Below are 27,857 nucleotides of genomic sequence, written 5' to 3' on the forward strand. Positions count from 1 at the left end.
CTAGTAACTTATTTTTTTGCGCAGCTTAAGTGACAAACGTTGTTGCTGTTGCTGCTGCTGGTGTTGTTGTTGCTGTTGGTCACGTTCATTGCTGCCGCTGGTGTTGGTAGCCAGCACCGACGAGCTATATTTGCCACGTGGCATATACATACCTTGACTAGTGGGTGTGGGTATACCCGATGTAGATGCCGAAGATGTAGAGGAAGCCGTTGTCGATTCTACCAAATGGCCGGAGGTAGTGTGGCGAAGATAACGGGAACGAAAACTACCACCACCGGTTAGAGTTGAAGTACTACTGGACGTTGATGATGAGCCTGTTGTTGTTGTTATGCTGGCAACAGAAGAGGTAGCAGCTGCTGAGTTGCTGTTGTTGTTGTTGGACGTTGTTTGATTGTTGTTGCTGGTTTTCCTTAATAATTTGTTGTTGTACTCATCACATTTATCCTTTTCGATGCGAGTACTACTCAAGGAACGTTTGTTGCGTTTTATGTTACTGCCGCCGCCGCCACTGGTCACACCACCACCATAAGGACTGCTGCTGCTGCATGAGGGTATGTGCGAAGAAGTTGATGTTGTGCCGGTACCCAATGAAGACCTTTGTGAATTTCGACTAAGACGATTTGTATCTAAATTGGTGAGATGGTGAGTTGGTGAGGAACAACAAGAGGTTGATGATGAGGTTAAATAGGTTATTGATTGTGGTAGGGGGATTGGTGGTGTAGGTGTTGTATTGGAAATGGTCAAGGAAATGTCATTAATGGGCGATGGGGAGGAGGAGGAAGAAATGGTTGGACCGCCGGGAGGAACATCAATGTGAATGATGGTAGAAAAATTAGATGTAGAGAAATTTGTGTTTAGTTGTGTGTTTAGAATAAAATTATTATCAAGGGGGATATTACTGTTGTTGTTGTTGCTATTGTTGTTATTACTGTTCGAATGGCTTGTGAGATTTGAATTGGTATTGTTGTTGTTGGTATTGGTATTATTATTAGTTGTGGACTTAAGGGTTTCTGCATCTGAGGAGGAATTTGAATGATTGGCCGAAACTGAGGTAGCTGTACATGAGGAAGAAGTGGAAGTGGATGATGATATTTGCGGCGATTTTCTGTTGTTATTGGGTATCTGACCAAGGCGTTCTTCTAATTTACTACAACTACTACTAATATTACTAGTGGACTGGGTGTTATTGTTGTTATTATTGTTGTTGTTGCTGCTGTTAATGTTCATATTGCTGCCGCTACTGCTGCCGATGCCCTCTTCCAGCGTGTTAACGGGATTGGAATTGAAATCCAAATTAGCTGATGATGAACGTGTTGTTAGACCACCGCCGACACCGACACCACCTGCAATGCCACTGCCACCACCACCACCACCTAGGCCACCTAAAACCTGAGGCAAAGCTGAAACATCACGATAATAACGAGCAGTGGTTATAGTACAAGGTGGCGGTTGACCACCACTCACACCACCTCCCTCATTATGGCGATGATGATAACGTAAACGTGAGCGGCCACGCAAGGTCATGTGATGCGTGGAACTACCAGCCGCACCAGTTGCGCCACTACTGTGCAACAAACTTGACAAACGATTGGAACTTCTGGATGGTGGTATTGTGGCACAAGAGCCAACCATACCTGCACCGGAGGAAACAGCTGTTCCCACAACCGGATTTAAATCTAATAAAGCTGCTGTGGCTCTGACAATGGGTATTTTACTTTCTACGCCACCACCACCACCACCACTGGACGTTGCTGAACTGATGAGGGTATTTTGATAGGTTTTTGTTTGTTTGCTGAGACTTGTTGTTGTGGTGTTGATGTTATTGTTATTATTATTGTTGTTGTTGACGGCAGTGACATTGTGGGTGATTTGTTGCTGTTCGGCTTTACGTAAATGCATTAGACCCATTCTGTATATGTATATTGAGAAGAAATTGATGTCCACCAAAATGTTGTTGCAGATTAGTAGTTAAACAAGACCACCAAAATGTTGAAATATATATTTTAGATGTTGTAGATACATTCACCATATGTAAAGATTTCGAAAATAATAAATTACAAAAGAGAAAAAGAAGAAGAAAATATTTCATGTGATTGATTTCCATTATCATTCAAAAAATGTATTTGAACAGGGAATAGTTTTGCACAATATCACAACAAAAAGGTGTATAAAGGAAGCATTTTGGATTTTGATTATAAACTATTTTGCGGAAAAGGTATTAAACGATAAACTATAACATGATTGCAAGCAAAGTTTAAATATTTGAACTCATAATTGAATAGAGTTATGTTATAATATTATAGATTAGAATTTATGAGTAGTCAAATTGTGATATATGAGGTGAATCTATATAAGGAATATCGTTGGGTGCCAAGTCGGGACCGCACGGCGGAAGAACCATCAATACCACGTTTTGGCTGCTTAAAACGGCGTTGATTTGGGCCGATATGAAAATAGAGCTCGCATCGTAATGGTGTACACAGATTCGTCTTTCTTGTTCTTTTTTCGAAAATCTACAAAAACTTCTTAAAAAATAACAAATAAAATACTAAATGTTTACAATTTAACATGTACAGACGGGCGGACATGTACAAGTGGACTTATAAAGTGATTCTATGCATATTCTCAAAAGTAACCATAGGTCTATCTCGTTCCCTTTTGCCTGTTACAAACATATGCACAAATACATAATACCCTGTACCACAGTGTGGCGAAGGGTATAATTATCTGCGGGGAAATCTGTTACGCCGCATATAAGTGAAAAAAACATGGACTAATAATTTTTATGTTCAATAGTAATTAATACACACATTTGCAAAGACCTATGTTAAATATTGAGAGCCCCAGATATTGGATGTAACGTTCGGCCGTCTTTTCAAATCGTCCGGACAAGTCACTTCAATTTGCGATACGCTGAGAGGTTTTCATTGGTGAGAAGGAAATCTTGTTGACCTCTTATAAAGCAATAGGTCGATCAGTAGTAAGCTATGCGGTGGCTGTGCGAATGCAAGTCATACACAAATAATATTCCGACCTGCCAGAACCCGGCCTTATTATTGCAACAATGTGTCTCCTCATGACACCAGGTGACCATCGGCACAATCAAATGTTGTCGAAGCAGTACCTCTGCTTGAGTCCGTCCAGGAACATGGATATTCTTAGTTACTACTGGGCACGTATTTATGGCACGTTGCACATTTCCAACTGCCAAACTAATCCTACTCTGCAACCTGTCACTAAATTCTCTTTGGACGTAACCCATACAGGTTGTAACATTCCAGAATTTGTATACATAGAAGCCAGAAACAGACAATACGTCATAAATTCCCTTATTGTATTTCTGTTACTACAAAAACAACAACTAAGACAAAGACGAAGGACTGATCCGACAAAAAACGATACATTTTTGCAACCACTTTATCTTCCTAAGAATTCTCAAGTTCATCCGGAAAGTTTACAAGAAACTTCTGGTATGGTGAACTGAGTGACTTCTTGACTAAAAAATCCTATATCTCATACGCAGATGGCTCATCTTAACTCACTACTGGAGGAGAAGACTGAAAGAAGCCCCAAAATCTGACAAAGAAAATGAAACCAAAGGTCTTCGAGTGAAACTACCACATTAGGTTATAGATCACCTAAAGTCGATTTCGGCCTAAAGAGCTTAACATCGCACGGTCAATAACCAAAAAAGTATACGTAGATCAATAACCGTGGTACATTTGTACTCATCCAAAGATTGCTCTGTAACTAATTAAAAAATTGGATTATCGTGAGGTTTTTTGTTTTAAATTAGTCTATACGGATCTGAGGTTGTCAGACCTTGGTCGGAAAGATGTTTTTTCGAGTCAATGTTGTTGTAAAAGTCAATTTTTTACAAAATGGGCTGATGTAACAGACATTGGCCGAGTAAGACTCGGTTCGTTTCGGATCATAGACCCCTCTGTCGTGGAAACGAATCCGGCACATAGGACCATTTGCTGAGAATTTTTGACTGAATTTTAAATTACTGAATTTGAAATTACTCCCAAGAAATAGAAAATTCCATCCAGTTGCTGATCATCGAAACCGGGATTCCGGGAGCAGCATATTAACACAACACGCCTTCCACACCATTTTCGTGCATATTACGAAATGACTCAATCGGAATAGGGAGTGAGAAAGAAACATTTTGTAGCTCTTTATTTATCAATACATCGAAGGATTGAAGCATAGCTGCACGTGAAATTCAATACCAAGAAGTCAAGACAGGGAGTTCCCTAAGGTAGATTTATATCTCTGGAAACTTTCTGATATTCATATCGATGCAGTTATGGAAGCAATTCAAGAATACAGTTTGAATAAAATCCACCGATAACTACCGATACAATTGATGGCATGGTGAAAAGCATTCTTTTGAAAGTTGGCAATGGTCCAATTGATACGCTACCTATCTTCAATTGACCAACCATACCCAACATTACACACATATTTATTATGGACTCAACCTACACATTTCTGTCCAGATTGGGCAGGGGAAAATGTTCATACACCAGTAAAAGTTTCTACAACAACAACAACATAAAGTATAAGAATGATGAGAAGATGTTAGGCACGTGAAGTTCTCTAACTAGATCCCCCAGTTTGTCGAAATTGAAAACTGTCATGCCTACATCAGTGACCTTTAGATGACGTCTGGAGACACAGGAAGGTATATCTTCACGTACTTTCAAATCAGCCTAAAATATAGGCAACTGTGATGTCTAATTGCGGTATTTTCTTAATATTTCCATTGTCGCACTTGAGGTACTGTTTTGTTGTTTGTTCTTCCACTGAGGTAATGGCTCTAACCGACCTTTATTCCCGTCATAATGGCCTGGATCGGCCTTTATCACCGACATAATAGGTAGCGCTCCTAAACTGCTATTATCTCCGATATAATACTCTTGGCCGATTATTTTCTCCGAAATGTTTGAAGGCCATATTCCCGATACTAACCTATTTTCTTCTTTTCCGCAAAATAGTTTATTTTATAACATTCATTAAAAACAATAACAAAAAATGGAAACAAACACACTCACAATAAATAGGATACAACAAAAATTAACAACAGAAAAAGATATATACAAGAGACACAATACAATCAAACAAAAGGAGAGGGGGAGTGGTAGAAAAATAACACTAAAAATAAGAAACAAATAGAACGAGCAACTTAACCATTAGGATAAATAAATAATACAACAGGTTTTTTTCGGGGTTGGATATTTTTTACATTGGATTGTAAATTTAAAATTTGTTTTTATTGATCATGCACAAAAATATTATAAAAAACTGTATAAAGTGAGTTATATATTAAAAAGAGGAGGGAATTACAGAATTTAGAATATAACTACAAAAATAATAATAAAAGAAAAAAAACAGGAATCGAATAGTGTGTTATGATGTTAAATTTACATAAATTTACTTATATAATTTTTTTACAAACTAATAAAAAATAAAAGAAAATATATATAGTAATTTTTTAATAATTTTACAAAATAAAGAAAATTTTTTGTTGTTTTTTTAATTTATAACAATAATTATTGTAAAAAATATATATAAAATATTTGTGCTTAATATTTTGTATTTCGTCTTTAAAAATTTGTACGTTATTATTTGTATTGTATTTTTTTTCAATTTAGCTGCTTGTTGAGGATTTGATTAAACTTGTTTTGTGGGATTTTAAAAATATTGGTGAAGGGGAGGAGGGTGGTTGGGGTAGTAGTGGTGGTGCTATTATTACAGGTATTATTTTCAACAAACACCAGATTCATCGGGATTTTAAATTTTGCATTAGACTTCGTACAAAGCTTAAGAAAGGAAAAATTTCAATTTTATGTTAAAAAATTATAGAAAAAAGGTTAACTATATAATTTTAAATATTTTTTTTTAATTTACAACAAATCTTTTAATTTTGTTAGTTAAAATCAAGCAACATTTTTTTTTCAAATAAAATATTATATTGCAATGTTATTAGTAAAATGCTAAAAAAATGAAATATTAAAACTTTGCTACAAAACTTGAAACGAAAATTAAAGCTATGGTACAGTGGACTTGATAAGATGTTTTGGTAACGACTTTATTTAAATTGTAATATTAATTGGAAAGTATTCTAAATATATGTGGCATGTGGTAAGTCTACACAGAAGGTCCATAGAAAAACTATGAAAATCCTTTGAGGCATATATTATCTGCTTCTATACGTAGAGAAAATTACCAGACAAGACTAATATATCTGCGATAATGCATCCGACGGGCCCTTATCTTCGAGATAATGCACCTGACAGGCCTTTATCTCCGAGGTAATGGACCTGACCGGCCCTTATCTCCGAGATAATGGACCTGACCGCCCCTTACCTTCGAGAGAATGACCCTGACCGGCCCTTATCTCCGAGATAATGGGCCTGACCGGCCCTTATCTCCAAGATAATGGATATGACCGGCCTTATCTCCGAGATAATGGACCTGACCGGCCCTTATCTCTGAGATAATGGACCTGACCGGCCCTTATCTCCGAGATAATGGACCTGACCGGCCATTATCTCCGAGATAATGGACCTGACCGGCCATTATCTCCGAGATAATGGACCTGACCGGCCATTATCTCCGAGATAATGGACCTGACCGGTCCTTATCATCGAGATAATGGACCAGACCGGCCTTTATCTGTGAGATAATGGACCTGACCGGTCCTTATCCTCGACATAATGGACCTGACCGGCCCTTATCTTCGAGATAATGAACCTGACCGGCTCTTATCTCCGAGATAATGGACATAACGTGTCCTTATCTTCGAGGAAATGAACCTGACCTCCGAGATATCTACATATATTGAATCCACTGCACCAACTGTTATAAGAAATTTGAATACAATTAAAATTTTATATTAAGTAACAAAAAATAGCAATTAAAATAGACGCAGAAACGCAAGAATTGGCAACATGAACAAAAACACTCGCTGAACAACAATTCTACGCAAGTAAGCCTGACCGGCCTTTATCTCTGAGATAATGGACCTGACCGGTCCTTATCATCGAGATAATGGACCTGACCGGCCCTTATCTCCGAGATAATGGACCTGAATATTAAGTAACAAAAAATAGCCATTATTAATAATGGAGACGCAGAGATAAACGACCGGCCTTTATCTGTGAGATAATGGACCTGGTCCTTAACATAATGGACCTGACCGGCCCTTATCTTCGAGATAATGAACCTGACCGGCTCTTATCTCCGAGATAATGGACATAACGTGTCCTTATCTTCGAGAAAATGAACCTGACCGGCCCTTATCTCCGAGATATCTACATATATTGAATCCACTGCACCAACTCTTATAAGAAATTTGAATACAATTAAAATTGTATATTAAGTAACAAAAAATAGCAATTAAAATAGACGCAGAAACGCAAGAATTGGCAACATGAACAAAAACACTCGCTGAACAACAATTCTACGCAAGTAAGCCAATATTGAAAAAATATTCTCAAAATTATTTATATTGCAAATACATCAATAATTAAAAAAGAAAATAGTAAAGACAAAAACAAATTATAATAATAAAAAAGAAGCTAACATACTTTGTTGTTTTCTGACTCAAACGCTTTTGGTGAGCGAAGTATTGAGGTGGAGGAGAAAGTGGTGGAGGTAAACACGTTTTACGTTAAAAACAAAACTTTTCTTGCACATGGTAGACTGGAAGACATTGAACGTTTAAAGCTTTGGCGGGTAACAATTGTTCTAGGGGTACTAGTGATATTTTTGGAGGAGGTGGTTCTAGAGGATCTAAAATAGTTGATAATTATTTGTTGATATTTTTTATGGAAAATAGGAAATACAAAAAGAAAGCAAACATAATTTTTTAAGAATAAAAGAAAACAAATAACAAAAACACAGGGAAGCGAAAAAATCTCTGTTTTCTAAAGATTTCCGTTTTGTAAACATTCGAATTTAAAATAACAACAGTTACAAAGATGTTTTTTCGTGTGTGTGTCTTTTTTGGGGGGCTTTAAAAAGTGTTGGGATTTTTTTGAGGAGGAGGTTGTTTCTGCTGAACTTACCGTTTACTATAAATGGCTAAACTGCGTGCTCTTGTTGTTATGGTCGAATTGTTAATACCCGATGCCGTTGTGGTTGTTGTTGAGGAGGTGGCTGTTGGATTAGTACCACCATTACTGCTAATAATGTTATTATTGTTGTTATTGTTATTATTGCAACTATTGTTATTATTATTAATATTGTTGTTATTATTTAATAAATTATTTGTTGCTGCAGCACATTCATTTGCGGTAGTTTTACCAGCCATGGCCGTATTTGCCAGAAGTTGTCCACCTGTTGCATTATTTGTAGGTAACATATTGACAATGTTGTTGTTATTGCGAAATGGTTGGGATCGGGCCCGTGTGTGGCGTAAAGGATTCTCCGTTTCACTGGAAGAAAAGGAAGGGTAAAAATATTTAAATAAGAGATCAATTGGAGTTCGAATGGGTGCATTATACTAAATAAAGAATACAGGGTCAGGATAATAAACTCAAAGATTCGAGTCCGAAAGGCAATTATTGGGGAGATAAATACCAGTAAGGACCATTATCTCGGAGAAAAGGGTCGATAAGGGCCATTATCTCGGAAATAAGGGCCGGTCAGGATCATTATCTCGCAGATAAGGACCGGTCAGGACCATTATCTCGGAAATGAGGACCGGTTAAGACCATTATCTCGGAGATATCTCGAAGATCAGGACCAATATCTCGGAGATAAGAGTCGATCAGGACCATTATCTCAAGATTGTGGGCGATCGCGATCATAATATCTAGAAATCTTGTGAAGTATCCAGAAATATTTTTCTAATTAAAGCAGATTTCAGACAACCAACTTACACTGTAGCACCACCCGAACGTGAATTATGCTGACGACGCATAGCCTTAATTTGATTAAGTTTATCACCCTGAGTTTGAGCATTTTTCTTTTCAATTGCAGCCTGGGTCATTTTAACTGTTGATGCTATTGTTGGTCGCTGTAGAGCAGCAGCCGGTTCATAGACGGAGGGTTTCTTTAATTTCTTTTCCGAATAAAGTGGAGCACCACTACCACCAGTAGCTGTTGCGGAAGCCCCCGTAGACGAAGAATTATTGCCGATTAATGATGTTTCATTATTATTAATGGGCGGTGTACGACGTATACTCAATATGGCAGCACCAAGTGGTGATTGACCAAATTTAGTCGCCAACGAGGATAGCGAGGCATTTGTTGTTGTTGTGGTGGTGGTGTTGGTAGTCTGTTGTTGTTGCTGCTGTTGTTGTATGCTGGGCGATTTACGTCTACGTGAAACAATAAATGTTGAATTAAGATTTGATGCCGTTGAATCCTCTTCAGTTTCGGTGACATCATTATCATTATCGCTGGCACTTGTTGGTGGTGTTATAGCACCATCTTTACTACTGGTCAGGATACGTGAACGTGGCGTTGTTTTTGCTGTAGTATTCGTAGCCGTTATATTACTCACTGCCGACGGTTTATTACCATTCTCATAGGAATCCAGGGAATCCAATTGATTTGAATCGGTTTGATCTTCATGCAAATGCATGGTATCGACCTTTTGTGATATGCCTTTGACCCGAGTCATTAGAAGTTCGGTATTATTTTCCGTATTGACAAGTAACTGGCCAGCAGTTACAGGACAATTTTTATAGATTAAACTGTAAATGCCGTATTTATGTACGGGGGTTTGTGAGCTGGTACGTTTACGCAAGCGTTCACCTTCGGACCAGAGCCAGGATTGTTTGCTGCGAGGGATAGAGGGGACAAAGAAGAGTGCGTGAATTAAGATATGTGTAAGGATAAAACATTGTATATAGTTACTCACTCTTCCATCCATTGTTGTTGATGTCCGATAACAGATCCAGGACGGCAAAGACGTAACCAAGCAATCGCTTCCAGAGCTGAGAAATTATAGTGTTTCATAATGTAGGCGCCAATCAAGCTTCCAGTGCGACCAAGACCAGCTGAAATGGAAATAATAGATTAATATTTGTCAATTTTCGGAGATAATGGCTGTCAAGATATATCGGATAAAAGGGTGGTTCAGAATGATTATCGCTAAAATTAAGACCATTATCTCGGAGAACAGGGCCGGTCAGCACCATTATCTCGGAGATAAGGGCCAGTCAGGACCATTATCTCGGAGATAAGGGCCTGTCAGAACCATTATCGCGAAGATAAGGACGGGTAAGGACCATTATCCCGAAAATAAGTTCCGTAAAGACCATTATCTCGGAAATAACGGCCGGAAAGGACAATTATCTCAGACATAAGTGCCGGACAGGACCATTATCGCGGAGATAAGGGCCGGTCAGGACCATTATCTCGAAGATAAGGATGGGTAAGGACCATTATCCCGAAAATAAGTTCCGTAAAGACCTTTATCTCGGAAATAACGGCCGGACAGGACGATTATCTCAGACATAAGGGCCCGAAAGGACTATCTCGGATATAATGGTTTTAGGGCCATTATTTCAGAGATAAAGAACAGTTAGGACCATTATTTTCGTGATAAGGCATGTCTGGACCATTATCTCGCATATAAGAACCCGTCAAGACCAATATCTGGGAGAACCGATCAGGTCCATTTTATCTAATATATGCACCGATATAATGGTCGCTATCGGTTCATAGATTAGATATTATGGACCTGATCTGTTCTTAACTCCGTAATATAAGCCTTGACTGGGTCTTATCTCCGAGATAATGCGTTAAGGATCAATATATCGAGAAACATCTAATTTTTTAAATTCCCAACCTAACTCCTTACCTTTACAATGCACTGCAATGGCACCCTTTGTCGTTTCACATATCTGCAAGAATTTCTTCAATATCAAATCACTCGGCGTACTGCCATCAATAAAAAACAGATCCTTATGATCGAAACCGGCATTCTCAAAACTGGAGGCATGATACACCTTGGCATTCAGTCGTATTATTGTTGTTACATTATTACTGCGAAAATATTCGAAATATGTTTCGGGCGAATGGCAAGGATAACCGTTTGGCAGTGTTTTAGATTTTTGATGTGGTCCACAAAATGCTATAAATTTCTGTGGTACAATCCAATTGAAATCACCGTTTTCAACACGTTCATAATATTCATATTCTTCGGCGTCGAAATCTTCAAAATTAAAGAATCCCGCTTTCATGGCCTTCGAAACAGCGTTGAGGCAATCGATAAGGGAGATTTTATAACCACTTGGACCGTACGAGGCATCACAGAATCGAGTATAGGCGGGTATATCGCCTACAACTAGAGGGCGGTAGGCTTCTTCGGGGGTTTTGTTTAGATAGATTATCTGCAGGAGGAAGAAAAGGGGAAATTAATTCGATATTCAAAATATTGAAATTTGAATTTGTATCTTACCGAAAATGCTCCTATCAGATATGCAGCATTTACCCTCTTTGCCGGATTCATGGACGTATAGTGTACAATTTTCTTACTCGCCAGCGTTTTGTTGCTCAATTTGGCATTTAGCTTCTGACAATAGCGATACAGCATACATATATTCAGCGGCCCAAAATCATTGTAAAAATTCTCATAGATAAAATCATCATCGATGCTGAAGTAATGTGTGCTGGGTGTATTTTTCGGCTTGAAATTCTTTTTGAACGCCACAAAATATAAACGATCTGAAAATAACAGAGAATACGAAAAATATTAGAAATTATTTTTTCAAGCGTCTATAGAATTCGTGTATGTTTAAAGGACCTATAGAAGGCGTGGATTTTTTTAAAGAATATTTTTGAAAAGGCCTTAGACAAGGCGTGGATTTTTTAAAGAATATTTTTGAAAAGGCCTTAGGCAAGGCGTGGATTTTTTAAAGAATATTTTTGAAAAGGCCTTAGGCAAGGCGTGGATTTTTTAAAGAATATTTTTGAAAGGGCTTAGACAAGGCGTTGATTTTTTTAAAGAATATTTTTGAAAAGGCCTTAGACAAGGCGTGGATTTTTTTAAAGAATATTTTTGAAAAGGCCTTAGACAAGGCGTGGATTTTTTAAAGAATATTTTTGAAAAGGCCTTAGACAAGGCGTGGATTTTTTAAAGAATATTTTTGAAAAGGCCTTAGACAAGGCGTGGATTTTTTAAAGAATATTTTTGAAAAGACCATAGGCAAGGCGTGGATTTTTTAAAGAATATTTTTGAAAAGACCATAGGCAAGGCGTGGATTTTTTAAAGAATCTTTTTCAAGGCCTTCTATAAGGCCTGAATTTTTAACGAATATTTTTCAAGACCTTCTATAAGGCCTGAATTTTTAAAGAATCTTTTTCAAGGCCTTCTATAAGGCCTGAATTTTTAAAGAATCTTTTTCAAGGCCTTCTATAAGGCCTGGATTTTTAAAGAATCTTTTTCAAAGCCTTCTATAAGGCCTGAATTTTTAAAGAATATTTTTCAAGGCCTTCTATAAGGCCTGGATTTTTAAAGAATCTTTTTCAAAGCCTTCTATAAGGCCTGAATTTTTAAAGAATCTTTTTCAAGGCCTTCTGTAAGACCTGCTTCTATAAGGCGTGGATTTTTAAAGAATATTTTTCCGACGCTTGGATTTTTTAAAAAATATTTTTCCAAGGCTTGGATTTTTTAAAGAATACTTTTTCAAGGCCTTCTATAAGGCCTGGATTTTTAAAGAATCTTTTTCAAGGCCTTTGATAAGGCCTGAATTTTTAAAAAATATTTTTTTTCAAGGCCTATTTATTAACTGATTAATCTAGCCTGCAAAATTTGTCTCACAATTAAAATTTTATTATGACAGTTAGTCGGCAAGTGTGAATGCCATGCATGCAACAAAACAACAACAATTATTCTCATGCATTTCATTCATTCATTTATTCCCTTAGGCGAACCAACCGAAAAAATACAAAACACAAAGACAGTCCAAAAATAAAGAAACGGCATTGGAGGAGAAGACCGAGAATGTGTGGGGAGAGTGGGAGATGGAATTTCAGTTAAACTGATTGCAAAATTTCAACACTGCAACTTTTCAAAAAAAAATAAAGTTAACAAAAATAAATGTGAATACATTATACGAATTGTAGTCGTATGTATAACCAAAGAAATAATAAAAAATAAAAGGCAGCAAACAAAGCACCATCACCAGTCAAATTCGCCCAAAAGAGTTATTTTTTGTGGTATACTTTTAGGGTGGGATGGTACATTTTTAACGCAGTCATTATTATTATTATTTTCGGTAGAAGTAGATTTACTAACGAAGACTAAGAAGAAATGCATGCAGATGGTTGGTTTGGTGTGTAAATATGTATATAAATAAAAATGTATGACCTTTGTCCATGACTGCAAGTAGTCAGGCAATCAGTTAGTTGGTTGGTTTGTTGTATTGCGTGACTAAATGACTGACTGATTTTTAATAATTTAAAACAATAGTTTACTTATCAGAAATAAGAAACTTTGGTAGTTATATTTTGTTTTTTTAAGTAAATAAATTATATGGCCAAAAGGTGGTAAAAGATAAAGGGGAATTGCTAAAAGAAGGCATTTTTCTTTAGTATTTCTTAAGAAATTTGAGATAAACACACATGTTGGAAATGCTATATTAGATTTTAAGGCATACTTTTAGGCTACAAAACAGTTGAAAACTCAAAGTTAAATTATGCACTATATAATTGGATTTTCATATGGTACAAAATTTATATATTTTTTAAATATTAATGTGGAGAATTTAAATTGCCATTATCACAAAATCTGAGGAAATTTTAGATAAACATACGGTAGAGAATGTATTTTCGAAATTTAAGGTATACTTTTAGGCTACAAAACATCTGATATATTTAATATAAGTATTTAAGTAACAAGATGTGTAGTGAAAATTTGTTTTAAGCATTGCAGCATTCGTGGATTTTTAAAAGAAGGTCTTCTATAAGGCTTAAAAATTATTTCCAAGGTCCTAGACCAGGCGTGGATATTTAAAGAATATTTTTCCAAGGCCTTCTATAAGACGTGGATTTTTAAAGAAAGAATATTATACAAGGCCTTAGACAAGTCGTGGATTTTAAAAAAAAATTAGACAAGTCCTTAGACAAGTCGTGGATTTTAAAGAATATTAGACAAGTCCTTAGACAAGGCGTGGATTTTAAGGAATATTCTTCCAAGGTCTTGAATTTTTCGGACTAAATGTGAAATCGTTTTAAGTACTTAAAGTGACGCATTTGCGGATTTTTAGGCTAATGTTTATAATTGTGGCTTATTATGAGATAAACATGGATTTTTAAATGAATTATGTCAAGGGCATAAGCGTGGATTTTTAATGAGATTATTCGACGAACTTGAAAAGCGAAAATAGTGAGATTTTTTTCGGGAATTTTTCAAACGCCTTGAAATGTCATGGGTGTGGATTTCTTTGAAAGAATTATCGAAAGGACTTTTACTGCCCCGATTGTGAATTTTATTAAGGAATTGTGCGCAGGATTTGATGTGTCATGAGTACGGATTTTATGGAATTTTGTATGGATATGGGGGTATTTTAAAGATTTTTCTGAAGGATTATAAGTGAAACAAGCATGGATGTTGTAAGCAAATTTTTGTAGGACATTTTGAAGTGTCAAAAGTGCGTTTTTTTGTGAGGATATGAAGTGCGGATTTAACGCAATTTCCCAAGGTCATTATGAGGATGTTATTTGAAATTTTTTTTCGCAATTTTTCAAAAGACTTGATGAGCCATAAGCCATAATTTGTTTAAGGTCCTGCATTTTAAGAAAGTTTTCGAATTATATTTTTTTGTCAGGCTTGATAGTTTATGAAGTTTTTAGAAGTGAATTTTAAATGAATTTTTCGAAGGACATGAAGAGCAATAGTGTGATAAGTCTCTATTTTTTATGAAACTTTTCGAAGGACTTGTAGCGCCATAAGAGTGTTTTTTTTTTTAAGAAAATTTCAGAAGTGCATTTTAAGAGAATTTTTTTCGAAGGACTTGAAGTATTACAAGTGCGGATATTTTATAGATTTTTTTTCGCCAAACTTGAAATGTCATAAACGTGGTTTGTTTACGAATTTTTCAGAAGTACATCTTAAATGAATTTTTCGAAGGACTTGAAGTGAAAAAGCGTGATTTTGTTAAGGAAATTATTTGAAGTACTTTAAGTGTCAAAAGCGTCTTTTTTAAGAAACATTCAAGAGGATTGAAGAACCATAACAGAAGTTTATTTAAGGAATTTTCAGAGGTGAATTTTAAGGAATTTTTCGAAATACTTAAAGTACCTTTAAATTGGATATTTTTCTGGGAGCTTAAAGGGCCATAATCGTGGATTGTTTGCGAAATTTTCTGAAGTGAATTTTAAGGTAATTTTTTGAAAACCTTAAAGTGCTATAGTCGTAGAGGGAATTTTTCGAAGGACTTGAAGTGAAATAAGTGTGGGTTTATTAAGGATTTTTTGAGTATTTGAAATGTCACTAGCCTCTATATTAAAAAAAAAACTTTTCGAAGGACTTAAAGAACCATAAGCGTGCATTTTTTCGAGGAGCTTAACACGTTGGCTATTTTTATTATTTTTAATTATTAATATCCCAAATTTCGGTATTTTAAGTAATTTAGACATGTTTTTCAGACATTACGCACCATTTCCGGAAGTTCAAGGTTCTAACACAATAATCCAACCTGAGTGTCTTAAGTTTAATGTTTCGTTTTCTCCGGGTATTAATTTTTCAACTTATGCAGGAGAGTATAAAACGCTCGGCCCATCCGAATTTAACGACGTTTTTACTTCTTTATTTTTTTTTTTTAAAGGAATTTCGGTGCAGGACAATTTTTTTTAAGTGAAGAAATATTTTAATTTTCCACCATAATAAGCGTGAGTTTTTAAAGGACTATCACAGCCATAGGCTTGGATTTTTTAAATAACATTTTTCAAGGACTATCCGAGCAAGGAGCGTGTAGTTTTTAAAGGACTATCCGATCCAGAAGCTTGGATTTTTAAAGTTAAACTATTTAAGGACTACAAGCGTTGATTAAAATATAAAAATATTATTCAAGGACTATCAAAGCTGCAAGAGTCGATTGTTTTTTAAATATTATTCAGGGACTGTCGGAGCTACAGACGTGGATTTTTAAATAACATTTCTAAAAGACTCGGAAGCATGGATTTTTTAAATAATATTTTTAAAGGACTCTTGAGCAACAAACGTGGATTTTTAAAGGAATATTTTTCAAGGACCAAGCAAAGCGTGGATTTTAAAGGAATATTTTTCAAGGACTACTCCAGCTACAAGCATGAATTTTTAAAGGAATACTTTTCAAGGACAACAAGTTTTGATTTTCTATGGAACATTTGGACTATTTCAGGAACAAGCGCGGATTTTTTCAAAAGAATATTTATCAAGGACTAATGCAGCTACAAGTCAGAATTTTTAAAGAAATATTCAGCTAAAAGCGTGAATATATTAAAGGAATATTTCGCAAGAACAATTTCAACTACAAGGGTGGATTTTTAAAGGAATATTTTTCAAGTACTATCGGCTACAAACGTGGATTTTTTAAAGGAATATTTTCAAGGGCTATTTCGGCTGCAAACGTGGTTTTTTTAAAGGAATTTTTTCAAGGACTATCCGGGCAAGAAGCGTGTTTTTTTTTAAATATTATTTTTAAAGGACTATCGGAGAAGCAAGCGTAGATTTTTTAAAGGAATATTTTTGAAAGAATATCACGAGCGTGATTTTTAAAGGAATATCAAGAGCAACAAGCGTGAATTGCTTAAATATTATTTTTAAAGGCCAAAGGCATAGTTGTGGATTTTTTAAACAATATTTTTAAGGGATTATCGCAACCATGGGCGTGGATTTTTTAAACAATATTTGCAAGGATCAACATAGCACTTGGCTTTGATTTTTAATGACATTTTTCAAAGACCAACACAGCTTTAGTCGAGAATTTTTTATGCATTTAAAGACCAACACAGCCCTAAAATAAATAGATAAAGGATTATATCAAGTCTAAGCATGGATGTGTAAATCCAACCAAAAAACCCAACAACTGTGAACTGCAATTAAACAACAATATGACATCCAAATCTACAATGGCAATGAATTGTGTGAGGGATGGGTGGAAACTTCGACCCACAATGTTGAACTAGAAAACCCCAACATTGGTTGTACTTATTAAAAACAAAACAAACAAAATCTAAACAAAAAAGCAAAACAACAACTATAACCCAAACCCAAAAACTTGGGAAATTTGAACAAATGTTGTCTATGTAAATTAGACAACCCTCATATATATAAATCTAATGCAATGCGGGGTTAAAAACGGGGCAAACGGGGGGCCTGTACGTAGTACTCTAGTGGTTGTAGTTGGGAGTTTAACAACTGCGTCAGATACTATTTTTGTAATTGCACTTGTAGTGTTCTAGTATCTAAACTCATATTTTCTTGGGTTGTTGCTATTAGTGCTGTTGTTGTTTTTGTTGGCTAAAATTGTTCATTGAAATATTGTGTGTGTTGGTGTCTGCCCGAGTTTGTTTTTTTTTTTTTGTTCTTGGCACATAGAAAATTTATGCAAATTGATAAAAATGAAGTGCTTAATTTTTTATGCAGAACTTATAACCCACTCTCTCTACGAAAAATACAAGCAATAGCAACAACAGCATTATCCAAATTGTGGGAAATTTATTTTATATAAACATCAGTTGCTGCTGGTGTTACACTTTAATTTATATAATTATAATTTAAAATGGAACTATTTTTGTATAGGGGTTTTTAATGGGTAAACAAACTTAGTGGAGGTCTTCTGTAAGGGCAGATCTTTTTTTTCATAATTTGTTTCTAAAACCACTATCACAGTCCTAAGAGTATCACAGCAAAAGAACTTCGCAAATTTCAAGCACGGATTAAAGCGTGAATTTTTAAAATAATTATTTTTCAAGGACCAACGCCACAATAAGCGTGAGCTATCACCGGGCTTACCGTGGATTTTTAAAGAAATATTTTTGAGGACCTACACCTCAACAAATGTGGATTTTGAAAGAATTATCACAGGTCTAATCCCGAATTTTTAAAGGAATATGTTTTCTTGATTTTTTAAGGACTATCACAGGACTGCGCGAGTATTTTTAGAGTAATATTTTTTAAGGATCGATACATAATTTTTGAAGGGCCTATACCTTAATAAAAACCTCAATATTTTTTAAAGATCGATACATCATTTTTGAAAGGCCTATACCTTAATAAAAACCTCAATATTTTTTAAAGATCGATGCATCATTTTTGAAGGACCTATACCTCTGTAAAAAAACCTCAACAAGCGTGAATTTTAAAATGAATATTTTTGGTTATGCCAGAAAAACATTCTTTTAAAAATCTACGCCTTAGGTTATGCCAGTAAAACATTCTTTTAAAAATCTACGCCTTAGGTTATGCCAGTAAAACATTCTTTTAAAAATCTACGCCTTAGGTTATGCCAGTAAAACATTCTTTTAAAAATCTACGCCTTAGGTTATGCCAGAAAAACTTTCTTTTAAAAATCTACGCCTTAGGTTATACCAGAAAAACTTTCTTTTAAAAATCTACCCCTTAGGTTATGTGAGAAGAACATTCTTTTAAAAATCTGCGCCTTAGGTTATGTGAGAAGAACATTCTTTTAAAAATCTACCCCTTAGGTTATGTGAGAAGAACATTCTTTTAAAAATCTGCGCCTTAGGTTATGCCAGAAAAACATTCTTTTAAAAATCTACGCCTTAGGTTATGCCAGAAAAACATTATTTTAAAAATCTACGCCTTAGGTTATGCCAGAAAAACATTCTTTTAAAAATCTATGCCAGAAAAACATTCTTTTAAAAATCTATGCCAGAAAAACATTCTTTTAAAAATCTATGCCAGAAAAACATTCTTTTAAAAATCTATGCCAGAAAAACATTCTTTTAAAAATCTATGCCAGAAAAACATTCTTTTAAAAATCTATGCCAGAAAAACATTCTTTTAAAAATCTATGCCAGTAAAACATTCTTTTAAAAATCTACGCCTTAGGTTATGCCAGTAAAACATTCTTTTAAAAATCTACGCCTTAGGTTATGCCAGTAAAACATTCTTTAAAAAATCTACGCCTTAGGTTATGAGGCCTTAGGTTATGCCAGTAAAACATTCTTTTAAAAATCTACGCCTTAGGTTATGCCAGTAAAACATTCTTTTAAAAATCTACGCCTTAGGTTATGCCAGTAAAACATTCTTTTAAAAATCTACGCCTTAGGTTATGCCAGTAAAACATTCTTTTAAAAATCTACGCCTTAGGTTATGCCAGTAAAACATTATTTTACAAATCTACGCCTTAGGTTATGTCAGAAAAACATTCTTTTAAAAATCTACGCCTTAGGTTAGCCAGAAAAAAATTATTTTAAAAATCTACGCCTTAGGTTATGCCAGAAAAAAATTATTTTAAAAATCTACGCCTTAGGTTATGCCAGTAAAACATTCTTTTAAAAATCTACGCCTTGGGTTATGCCAGAAAAAAAAAATTCTTTTAAAAATCTACGCCTTAGGTTATGCCAGAAAAACATTATTTTAAAAATCTACGCCTTAGGTTATGCCAGAAAAAAATCTTTTAAAAATCTATCAAGAACTATCACAGATCTAAGCGTGGATTTTTTAAGAATATTTTTTCAAGGACTATCACAGATCTAAGCGTGGATTTTTTAAAGAAAAAATTTTCAAGGACTATCACAGATCTAAGCGAGGATTTTTTAAAGAATATTTTTTCAAGGACTATCACAGATCTAAGCGTGGATTTTTTAAAGAATATTTTTCAAGGACTATCACAGATCTAAGCGTGGATTTTTTAAAGAATATTTTTCAAGGACTATCACAGATCTAAGCGTGGATTTTTTAAAGAATATTTTTCAAGGACTATCACAGATCTAAGCGTGGATTTTTTAAAGAATATTTTTCAAGGACTATCACAGTTCTAAGCGTGGATTTTTTAAAGAATATTTTTCAAGGACTATTACAGATCTAAGCGTGGATTTTTTAAAGAATATTTTTCAAGGACTATCACAGATCTAAGCGTGGATTTTTTAAAAAATATTTTTCAAGGACTATTACAGATCTAAGCGTGTATTTTTTAAAGAATATTTTTCAAGGACTATCACAGATCTAAGCGTGGATTTTTTAAAGAATATTTTTCAAGGACTATCACAGATCTAAGCGTGGATTTTTTAAAGAATATTTATATCAAGGACTGTCACAGATCTATGCGTGGATTTTTTAAAGAATATTTTTCAAGGACTATCACAGATCTAAGCGTGGATTTTTTAAAGAATATTTTTCAAGGACTATCACAGATCTAAGCGTGATCTTTTTAAAGAATATTTTTCAAGGACTATTACAGTCCTAAACAAAGATATTTTAAAGCATAAACTATTTCTGAACATTTCAGATTTTTTGTTTATTCTATTTATAGAATGACTACAAAACACAGCCAACATTCTGTCTGGTTTCCACGGTGGAAAAACAAAAAAGGAAAAAAAAACTCATGTTACTAAATTACGCTAGGATAATATTTCATTTTGGTTGTTAGTGTGATTAAATTATGACTGTGGCGTTAATTGTGTTTGTCGGTCGTGAATGTTGAACAACCATCAATCATAAGTTGTACACTTTGTATAATGGGCTTTAGAGCTTGTTATGGCTTTTTAGATTAGGCACAACATAGTTATTTGAAAATCCACAATGTAATTGAATTACAAAATTTATTATAAAACAAGAAAAAAGAATGACTTACAATTTATGTTATAGTTTATGTATCACTAAGGGGACGTCGATTTTTTATAGAACATTTTTTTGGAACCACTAGAGGCGTGACACTAGAGGCTTTTATTTGGATTTAGAAGTCACTAGAGGCTTGGATTCAGATTTAGGAGCCACTAGAGGCATGCCTTTTTTAAAGAGCCACTACCTCTTTTAAAATCCAATTTTAAATATTAAATTGTTTTCGTGTGAGAGGATTACCTTCATACAGAGAAATGGTGACCTATGTTCTATTGACTTATTCTCACATATACCTGTGTGAATAACTGTGAAATACTTTCTTATTATTTAGTTCTACTACTCTTGTCGACTTTAATACAAATAAATATATTTTGTTCATATTTGTGTTGTTATATTCTTTTTTAGTTTTTCGATTTACTCTTCTCGTCCGTCGGACTACATTCATGGTTTTATTTTCTGGTAGGTAGTCAACTGTTTACAATGCTGTCAGAACTTTTAACACAGTTTTGTTCAGTTTTGTTGTTGACTTTAGTTTTGTAGTTATTTTATGGTCGGTCAATAGATAAGCTTCAAAGGTGACATGTCCGGACAAATTTTAAACCTTCTTTATACCAGAAATTTGTAGAAAATGTAAAACAAAAATCGATTTCAGATATTTCCTCCAATAAAAAATTTAAAAAATTATAAAAACCAGTGAGCGGAGAACTATAGTCGGACGGGGCCGACCCTATGATACCCTACACAACTACCACGGAAAGCAAACTTTCGGCGGTTCTATATTCTGAGCCTGGGGAATATTTCGTGATATTTTCACCCTTTTTACCGATTATAGACCAACAACTCACCTTTCTAAGTCTTGCATATTTTCCAAAATGTTTTTCTTGAAGCGAATTTTTACGCCATAAAATAAAAAATTGGTCAATTTAGGTTTTGATTGATTTGACCCTCGGAAAATTGACCGATCATCATCTAAACAGCCGCTCTAAATATTTGGTCAGACCCCCTTCACCTTGAAAAATATGTGATGTTCTGCATATAATAATTGCCTCTAGAGCGACTAGAAAATCTGACAAAATTAAAGTCTTCGGTTCATTGCACCCCCTGAATGAAATCTCAACTTCACCGAAAAGCGATCAGCGCGACATTACCTCTAATGTCCTCTAATGGAGTAATAGTAATACTATGCACATAGTCACCTTTACCTAATTACGTATAACTCCCACATCAGAGTACATACAGCCATATAATTAGTATCAATTTGAAGGTCAACAACTCCTCTTGGATATACTATCAACTTATCGGGTATATGTCCTTGAGGAGCAAGTATATACACCCCAGAATAAAAATTTTGTAATTTTTCACACAAAAGTCAGAGCCACTAAAGGACCCACTAAATATTTACCAATCTTTATCAAAACAGGCATGCTTATTCATAAGCCCGATCCCCTTCTCCATGTAGAATTTCGCGATGTTCGGGTCATAATTGCGGCCTCTGTAGCGACCAGAAAATCCGACAAAAATTTAGTTTTTGGTCCGATATTTACCAAAAAACAATAGGGGTCTTCATTGATGGACAGACAGACGGACGGACACACATATCTAGATCGACTCAGCTAGTCGAGATATGACGATCGGTATACTTAAAGGTGGGTCTAGGACCAATATTTCGCGGCGTTGCAAACTTTTGGGGCTGCACAAAGCTATAATACCCTTATATACTTTGAGGAGGATAGTATTTGGAAATTAAGGGACAATTTCGTTGAATCCCCAATTTGGTCTTCTTCTCCCCCCCACCCAGTCTAGGTTTCAAAAAAATTAATTTGGTTTTTTTTTATTAATTCAAACCGGCACTAACTCAAGAATGTCCCTTTAAAAGTTCAAGAGAAATTTTAACAACTCTTAAAGACATAGCCGATTTATAGTTTTAGTATTAAGCGATGGCAAAAGTCCCTTAAACTATTTATAAATAAATTTTCGTTGTATCCAACGATATCCCAGTTCTCCTATATGTAGACAGGTTCACCATCTCCGTTATCTCCCCACACACAACGTCACAATTTTGAAAAAATTTTAAATTTAATAAAAAAACGACTGAACACTTCTTGACTTGTTTTTTCTAAATTGACATTTTATACAAATGTTGTAAATGTCACAAAAATATAAATAACCTGCATATGTGACATACCATCTCTACTATTTATAACATTTAGTCTACACACTAAGCTTTGTATTTTGTCGATTGTTTCATTCGTCCTCCTCCTCCTCCTCCAGAACCACCACATCAAAAAGGCGAGGGGCTAATAGTTTGTTTGATATACTATTTGCTTGTTGGTGTTGCTGCTGCCACACACGCTTATTGGAAACCTAATAACTAACAGCAAAAGACCCCCTCATCACACCACCACCCTGCCACACCACACCTCCTCCGCAACGACGACATTGCATTCACGTGCTGCTCGATACACTTCTTGAATAACCAACAACTATCACCTTTTTCCTATATGTGTTCTTGGTACACACACACATCAACCAATAGTATGTCTTTGAAGAGATGTATATATATGTGTGTGTCTGAGAAATACATGCATGTAGTTAAATCTAATAAAATTTATTGGAAAAATATATACATTACGGGGTATATGCAAAAAATTGGATAACAACGACTTTACCACCTCCACACATGGCAAGGAATCAACATCACCACCACGACGACAAGAAGTTCAAAAGGAGTATTTTCATTTTTATTTTGCATATAAATCATTTTGAAAAGAAGTATATAATTTTTAGCCAAGGAAGTAGACGAAGAAGAAAAGGTATCAAGGAAATACTTAAAAAAACAAATAGGATTAGAGATTGAACCAAGGACCGAACAAGGATACAACACTTTTTTCAATTATTCTGTATATTCCTGATTGGAGTTATAGAAAGAGTAGGTCTTCTAAACCAGATATTCTTCTTTAATCAGGAAATCGTGTAGATATTTAGAAACATGTATCTAGAAGATGTTAGGAGGACAGACCCTCATCTATGTGGAATTTATATGGGATATCGTTTAATGTCCTCTGTAGACAATTTTTTGTAGATGAAATACATTTTATGGGTTTCCCATAGCTATAATCAGATTCGCTACATTAATATAGCTTATCATCATATTAAAAAAAAAACCTTTGAAGATACTCAAGAGCTTCAGTTGGTGTTTCTATACGACTCTCATTTATAAAAGACCTTCAGTAAGTTCTCTACACAAAGCAGACCTTCCAGAAACAGAATACCTTCCAGAGATATTTTACAGAATAGCAAGGCTTTCCACAGATCTTCTATGGTTGGAAATCAATGTATTTTTACATATTGAACATGTCTGTTTAGAAATCTCAATTTATAGAAAAAGTGGACTTATTGCCTTTTCACTTAAAGTCATCGAAATGTACTTTTATAGGATTTTAATTGGATTTAAAGAACAGTAAAGTCGTTGACAGGTCTACTTCAGGTGGAATATTTTATACGGATTTATAAGAAGTCTCAAATGGATAATATATCTGATAGAACGATATGATATCCCTCAAAGGTCTCTTGAAGGTCCATAAAACCTTTAAGGTTTTCTATATCTATTCTATTGATGAAATGCCGACTATAAGTCTTCTATGGATAAACGAATGAATACATACACAGCCTACCAACAACAGATTAGCCTAGAAGACCTTCCATAAGTCTATAAAAAGATTACATAGATAGTACCTTCCAAATGCCTCCTTTAGGCTAAAGATCTTTTTTTTTTTTTAAATATGTTCCATAATCGGAAGTTTTTCTGAAGGCCTTGAAGAAAAAAATCTTTTGAAATATACACAATTTCTTAGCCTGGGGATTTTTTTTAGAGCTTAAATTTAACAATCAAAGCGTATGACGTAGGGTTCCTTTAAAAATCCGAACTTAGGCTCCTGTAAACAGCCAATCTTAGGGCTGAAATTTTAAAAATTCCAACGTATGGCTCTTTTAAAAAGCCAAACTTAGGGCTACATTAAAAATCCAACCATAGGTCTTAACTTAAAATCTTAGCATTGGACTCCTTTAAAATCCGAGTTAAGGGCTCTTTTAAAACCGGATCTTATGGCTGATTAATAATCCGAGCTTAAGGTTTGTGTTTATTTTTAAAGGAAATTTTAAAGGAATTTTGAAATGTGTTCTATAGTCGGAAGTTTTTCTGAAGGTCCTGATTCGTGAAAAATATTCTTTGAAATATCCACACTTTCAAAGCCTGGGAAAATATTTTTAGAAAACCCAAGCTTTGGGACTTGAAAAATCTACTTTGTACTGGAAAAATCTACTTCTGAAAAACCCTATCTGTCTACTCAAAACTAAATATCCACGCATAGGTTTGGAAAAATATTCATTTATCATCCCACGTTTTTTAGGGAACTTTTTTTTTTGGATTTGGAAAACTTGGAGCTCCTTTAAAAAACTCTGCTTAGGGTTACATTGAAAATCTGGGCTTAAGAATCCGAACTTAGAGCTCCTTTGAAAATCTGAGCTTAAGACAACTTTACATCTTCGAAATTGGAACTCTTTAAAAAGCTGAGATTAGGTCACCTTTAAAAAACTGAGATTATGGCTCCTTGGAAAAAATCATGCTTATGACATTTGAAGAATTTGAGCTTGTATCTCCTGTAAAAACTAGCTCTTTTAAAGATCCTATCTTAGGACTACATCCAAAATCCAAATTTGGGTTCTTTTTTTGGATTTATTACAAAGTCGAGCCCTTTAAAAATCCGATCTTTTTTTAAAATTCACGCCTATGACTTGAAAAATATTCTTCAAAACCCCTCAAGGATGTATTGTTACTGGAATATGTTCATTTAAACAAGTGAAGAAGTGTTAGTCGGTGTTGCCGCCCGATATATACCCTCTGCTATGATTTGCGGAGGACTTCGAAATTACACACAAGTTTTTTTATTCGCTTAGATTTTTATTTTTCTACTCCCAAATTAAATTTACAAGCTTATAAAATATAGACCCTTAGTGGGGGAGGTACCAGAAGGGGAGGGTCGACGGGCCCCACCTTCAGATTTGATATTGGCTTGGTAAAGATAATAGGATGTTCAAAGTTTGATTCAAATCGGACATTCCATTGGCCTGACATTGGATTTATAAACACTGAAAATTTTGACCATTTGTGGGGAGTTATCAGAAGAAATGGACCAATGGATTCCATCTTCGGACTTGATCTAGGCTAGGTAGAGATAATAGGTTGTGCAAAATTTGGTGCCAACCGGGCATTCTATTCGCCTGATATTGGATTTATACATATTGCAAATTTTGGCCATTTGAGGTGGAGGTAGCAGAAGAAGTGTACCAATGGATTCTACATTCGGACTTAATCTCGGCTAGGTAGAGACAAAAGTCAAGGCTAGGTAGATAATAATAGGGAGATACCACAAGTATTGAACCGATATCCTCATCTTCGAACTTAATCTAAGTTTGGAAGAACTATTGGATGAAATCGGTTAATCCAACGTACCTGTCGGACAAACAGATAGACAGACGGACATTTGTTAATCGACTCCAAATTGTCTGAAACGGATTTGGTCCAAAGAAGCATGCAAATTTTCGCAGTACCCTTTATTAGCCATAATGCTGATGGTATAAAATCTTTTAAAACATTGGAATTTCACTTCTAAATAGAAGTTATTCTACATGAAGTCATTATCATAATGTATGCATTTAAGACATTACATAGATAATTGGATTTCCTATGTTCTCCTAAAGTCACAAGCACTGGAAAAGTGTTCCTACAATCTAGAAGATTTTCCAAGGATCCATAAGACTTACCACAAGTCTTCCATTTACAGAAGATTTTCAGAATATTTTCTGAGATTTAAGACCATTTAAAATCCATTTATAGTCACAAGATCCTCTAATGGACCTCTCGGAGAATCAAATCAAAACGTATTTTATACATAGAAGATCTTCCTAAGGAATCTGAAGTCAGAAGACCTACAAATACCTTTTTACAAAATCCTAAAATGGGCCAGGGCTTTTATATGGGGGCTATGTCGATAAATGAACCTATATTGGGAATGGGAAAACCAAGCATTTACAATGCAGAAAATGGTGCGTTGCCGTTTTATGGGGACTAAGCGATATGTGATCCTATATTAAACAAGCAGTGGAGAAATCCAGTTCCAACTCGCAAAATATCGAAAATTGGGAAGGTCTTGATGTTTCAAATCATGGATCAATTGTGACAATTTTCTGCAAAGGTGTTTAATAATTTCCACAAAATCTTCTCGGAAAAAATCAATGATTATGATCCTTGAAAAGGATTTTATTAAAAAAATCCACGTTTATGGACCTTAAAACATATTTCTTTAAATATCTACGCTTATGGCCCATGAAAAATATTCCTTTAAAGAATCAACGCTTTTGTTCCTTGAAAAATATTTCTTTAAAAATTCACACTGTAAAATCAACCTTAAAACTCCTTTAAAAATACGAGCTCCTTTAAAAGTCCGAATTTAGGGCGCTTTAAAAACCCTAGCTTAGCACACTTTTCACAATCGGAGGATCCCTAAACTCGGATTTGGAAAGGATCCCTAAACTTTCCAAATCCGAGTTTAGGGATCCTCATTGAAAAATCTACGCTTAGGACTCGAAATATATTCCTATAAAAGCCCTACTATCATGAGGGCTTATTAGTCCTTATTTTGGGGGAATTTGGTCTTTGTTCCTGAATGAACGCGCTTCCTAGAAGGGTTGTACTCCAAAACATGAGTCGAAAAAACCTATCCCATTTTGTCGTTTGAAAATAAACACCGATGACTCAAAATAAAAAAATATAAAAAAAAACGAAAAAGAATTCGTCACAAAGAAAATAAATTCAAACGCCCGCAACACAATTTCAATTTTCATTCATGTTTTCCGACACAACAAACAAATAACAACACGAAAATAATCAATGACCTATTCGTTCGCCACGTCTATTTTAGTGGAGGGGATTTTTTGCCGTTTCGAAAAAAATGATTTTATGTTTTTTGTTTTGTTTTACTTACTGCGTTGTATTTCTGAAGCCGAAGCCAACAAATCATTGTTGTCATCATCCAACATG

At 34.8% G+C, this 27,857-nt stretch overlaps 1 protein-coding gene across 1 annotated transcript; it reads right to left on the bottom strand.

The window, feature by feature from the left end:
• Window positions 1-27,857, bottom strand: LOC133328383 (putative uncharacterized protein DDB_G0277255). Its single transcript, XM_061536953.1, has 8 exons — window positions 27,802-27,857; window positions 11,426-11,691; window positions 10,826-11,357; window positions 9,881-10,019; window positions 9,334-9,800; window positions 8,895-9,114; window positions 8,079-8,447; window positions 1-1,909 (listed from the first exon to the last, which is right to left on the bottom strand). The coding sequence occupies exons 1-8, from the start codon at window positions 27,854-27,856 to the stop codon at window positions 1-3; spliced, it is 3,957 nt and encodes a 1,318-aa protein (XP_061392937.1). The 5' UTR covers window position 27,857.

This window comes from Musca vetustissima, unplaced genomic scaffold, assembly GCF_032173495.1.
Source record: "Musca vetustissima isolate MV318-11 ecotype Yass unplaced genomic scaffold, APGP_CSIRO_Mvet_v1 utg18572, whole genome shotgun sequence".
Lineage (NCBI taxonomy): Eukaryota > Metazoa > Arthropoda > Insecta > Diptera > Muscidae > Musca > Musca vetustissima.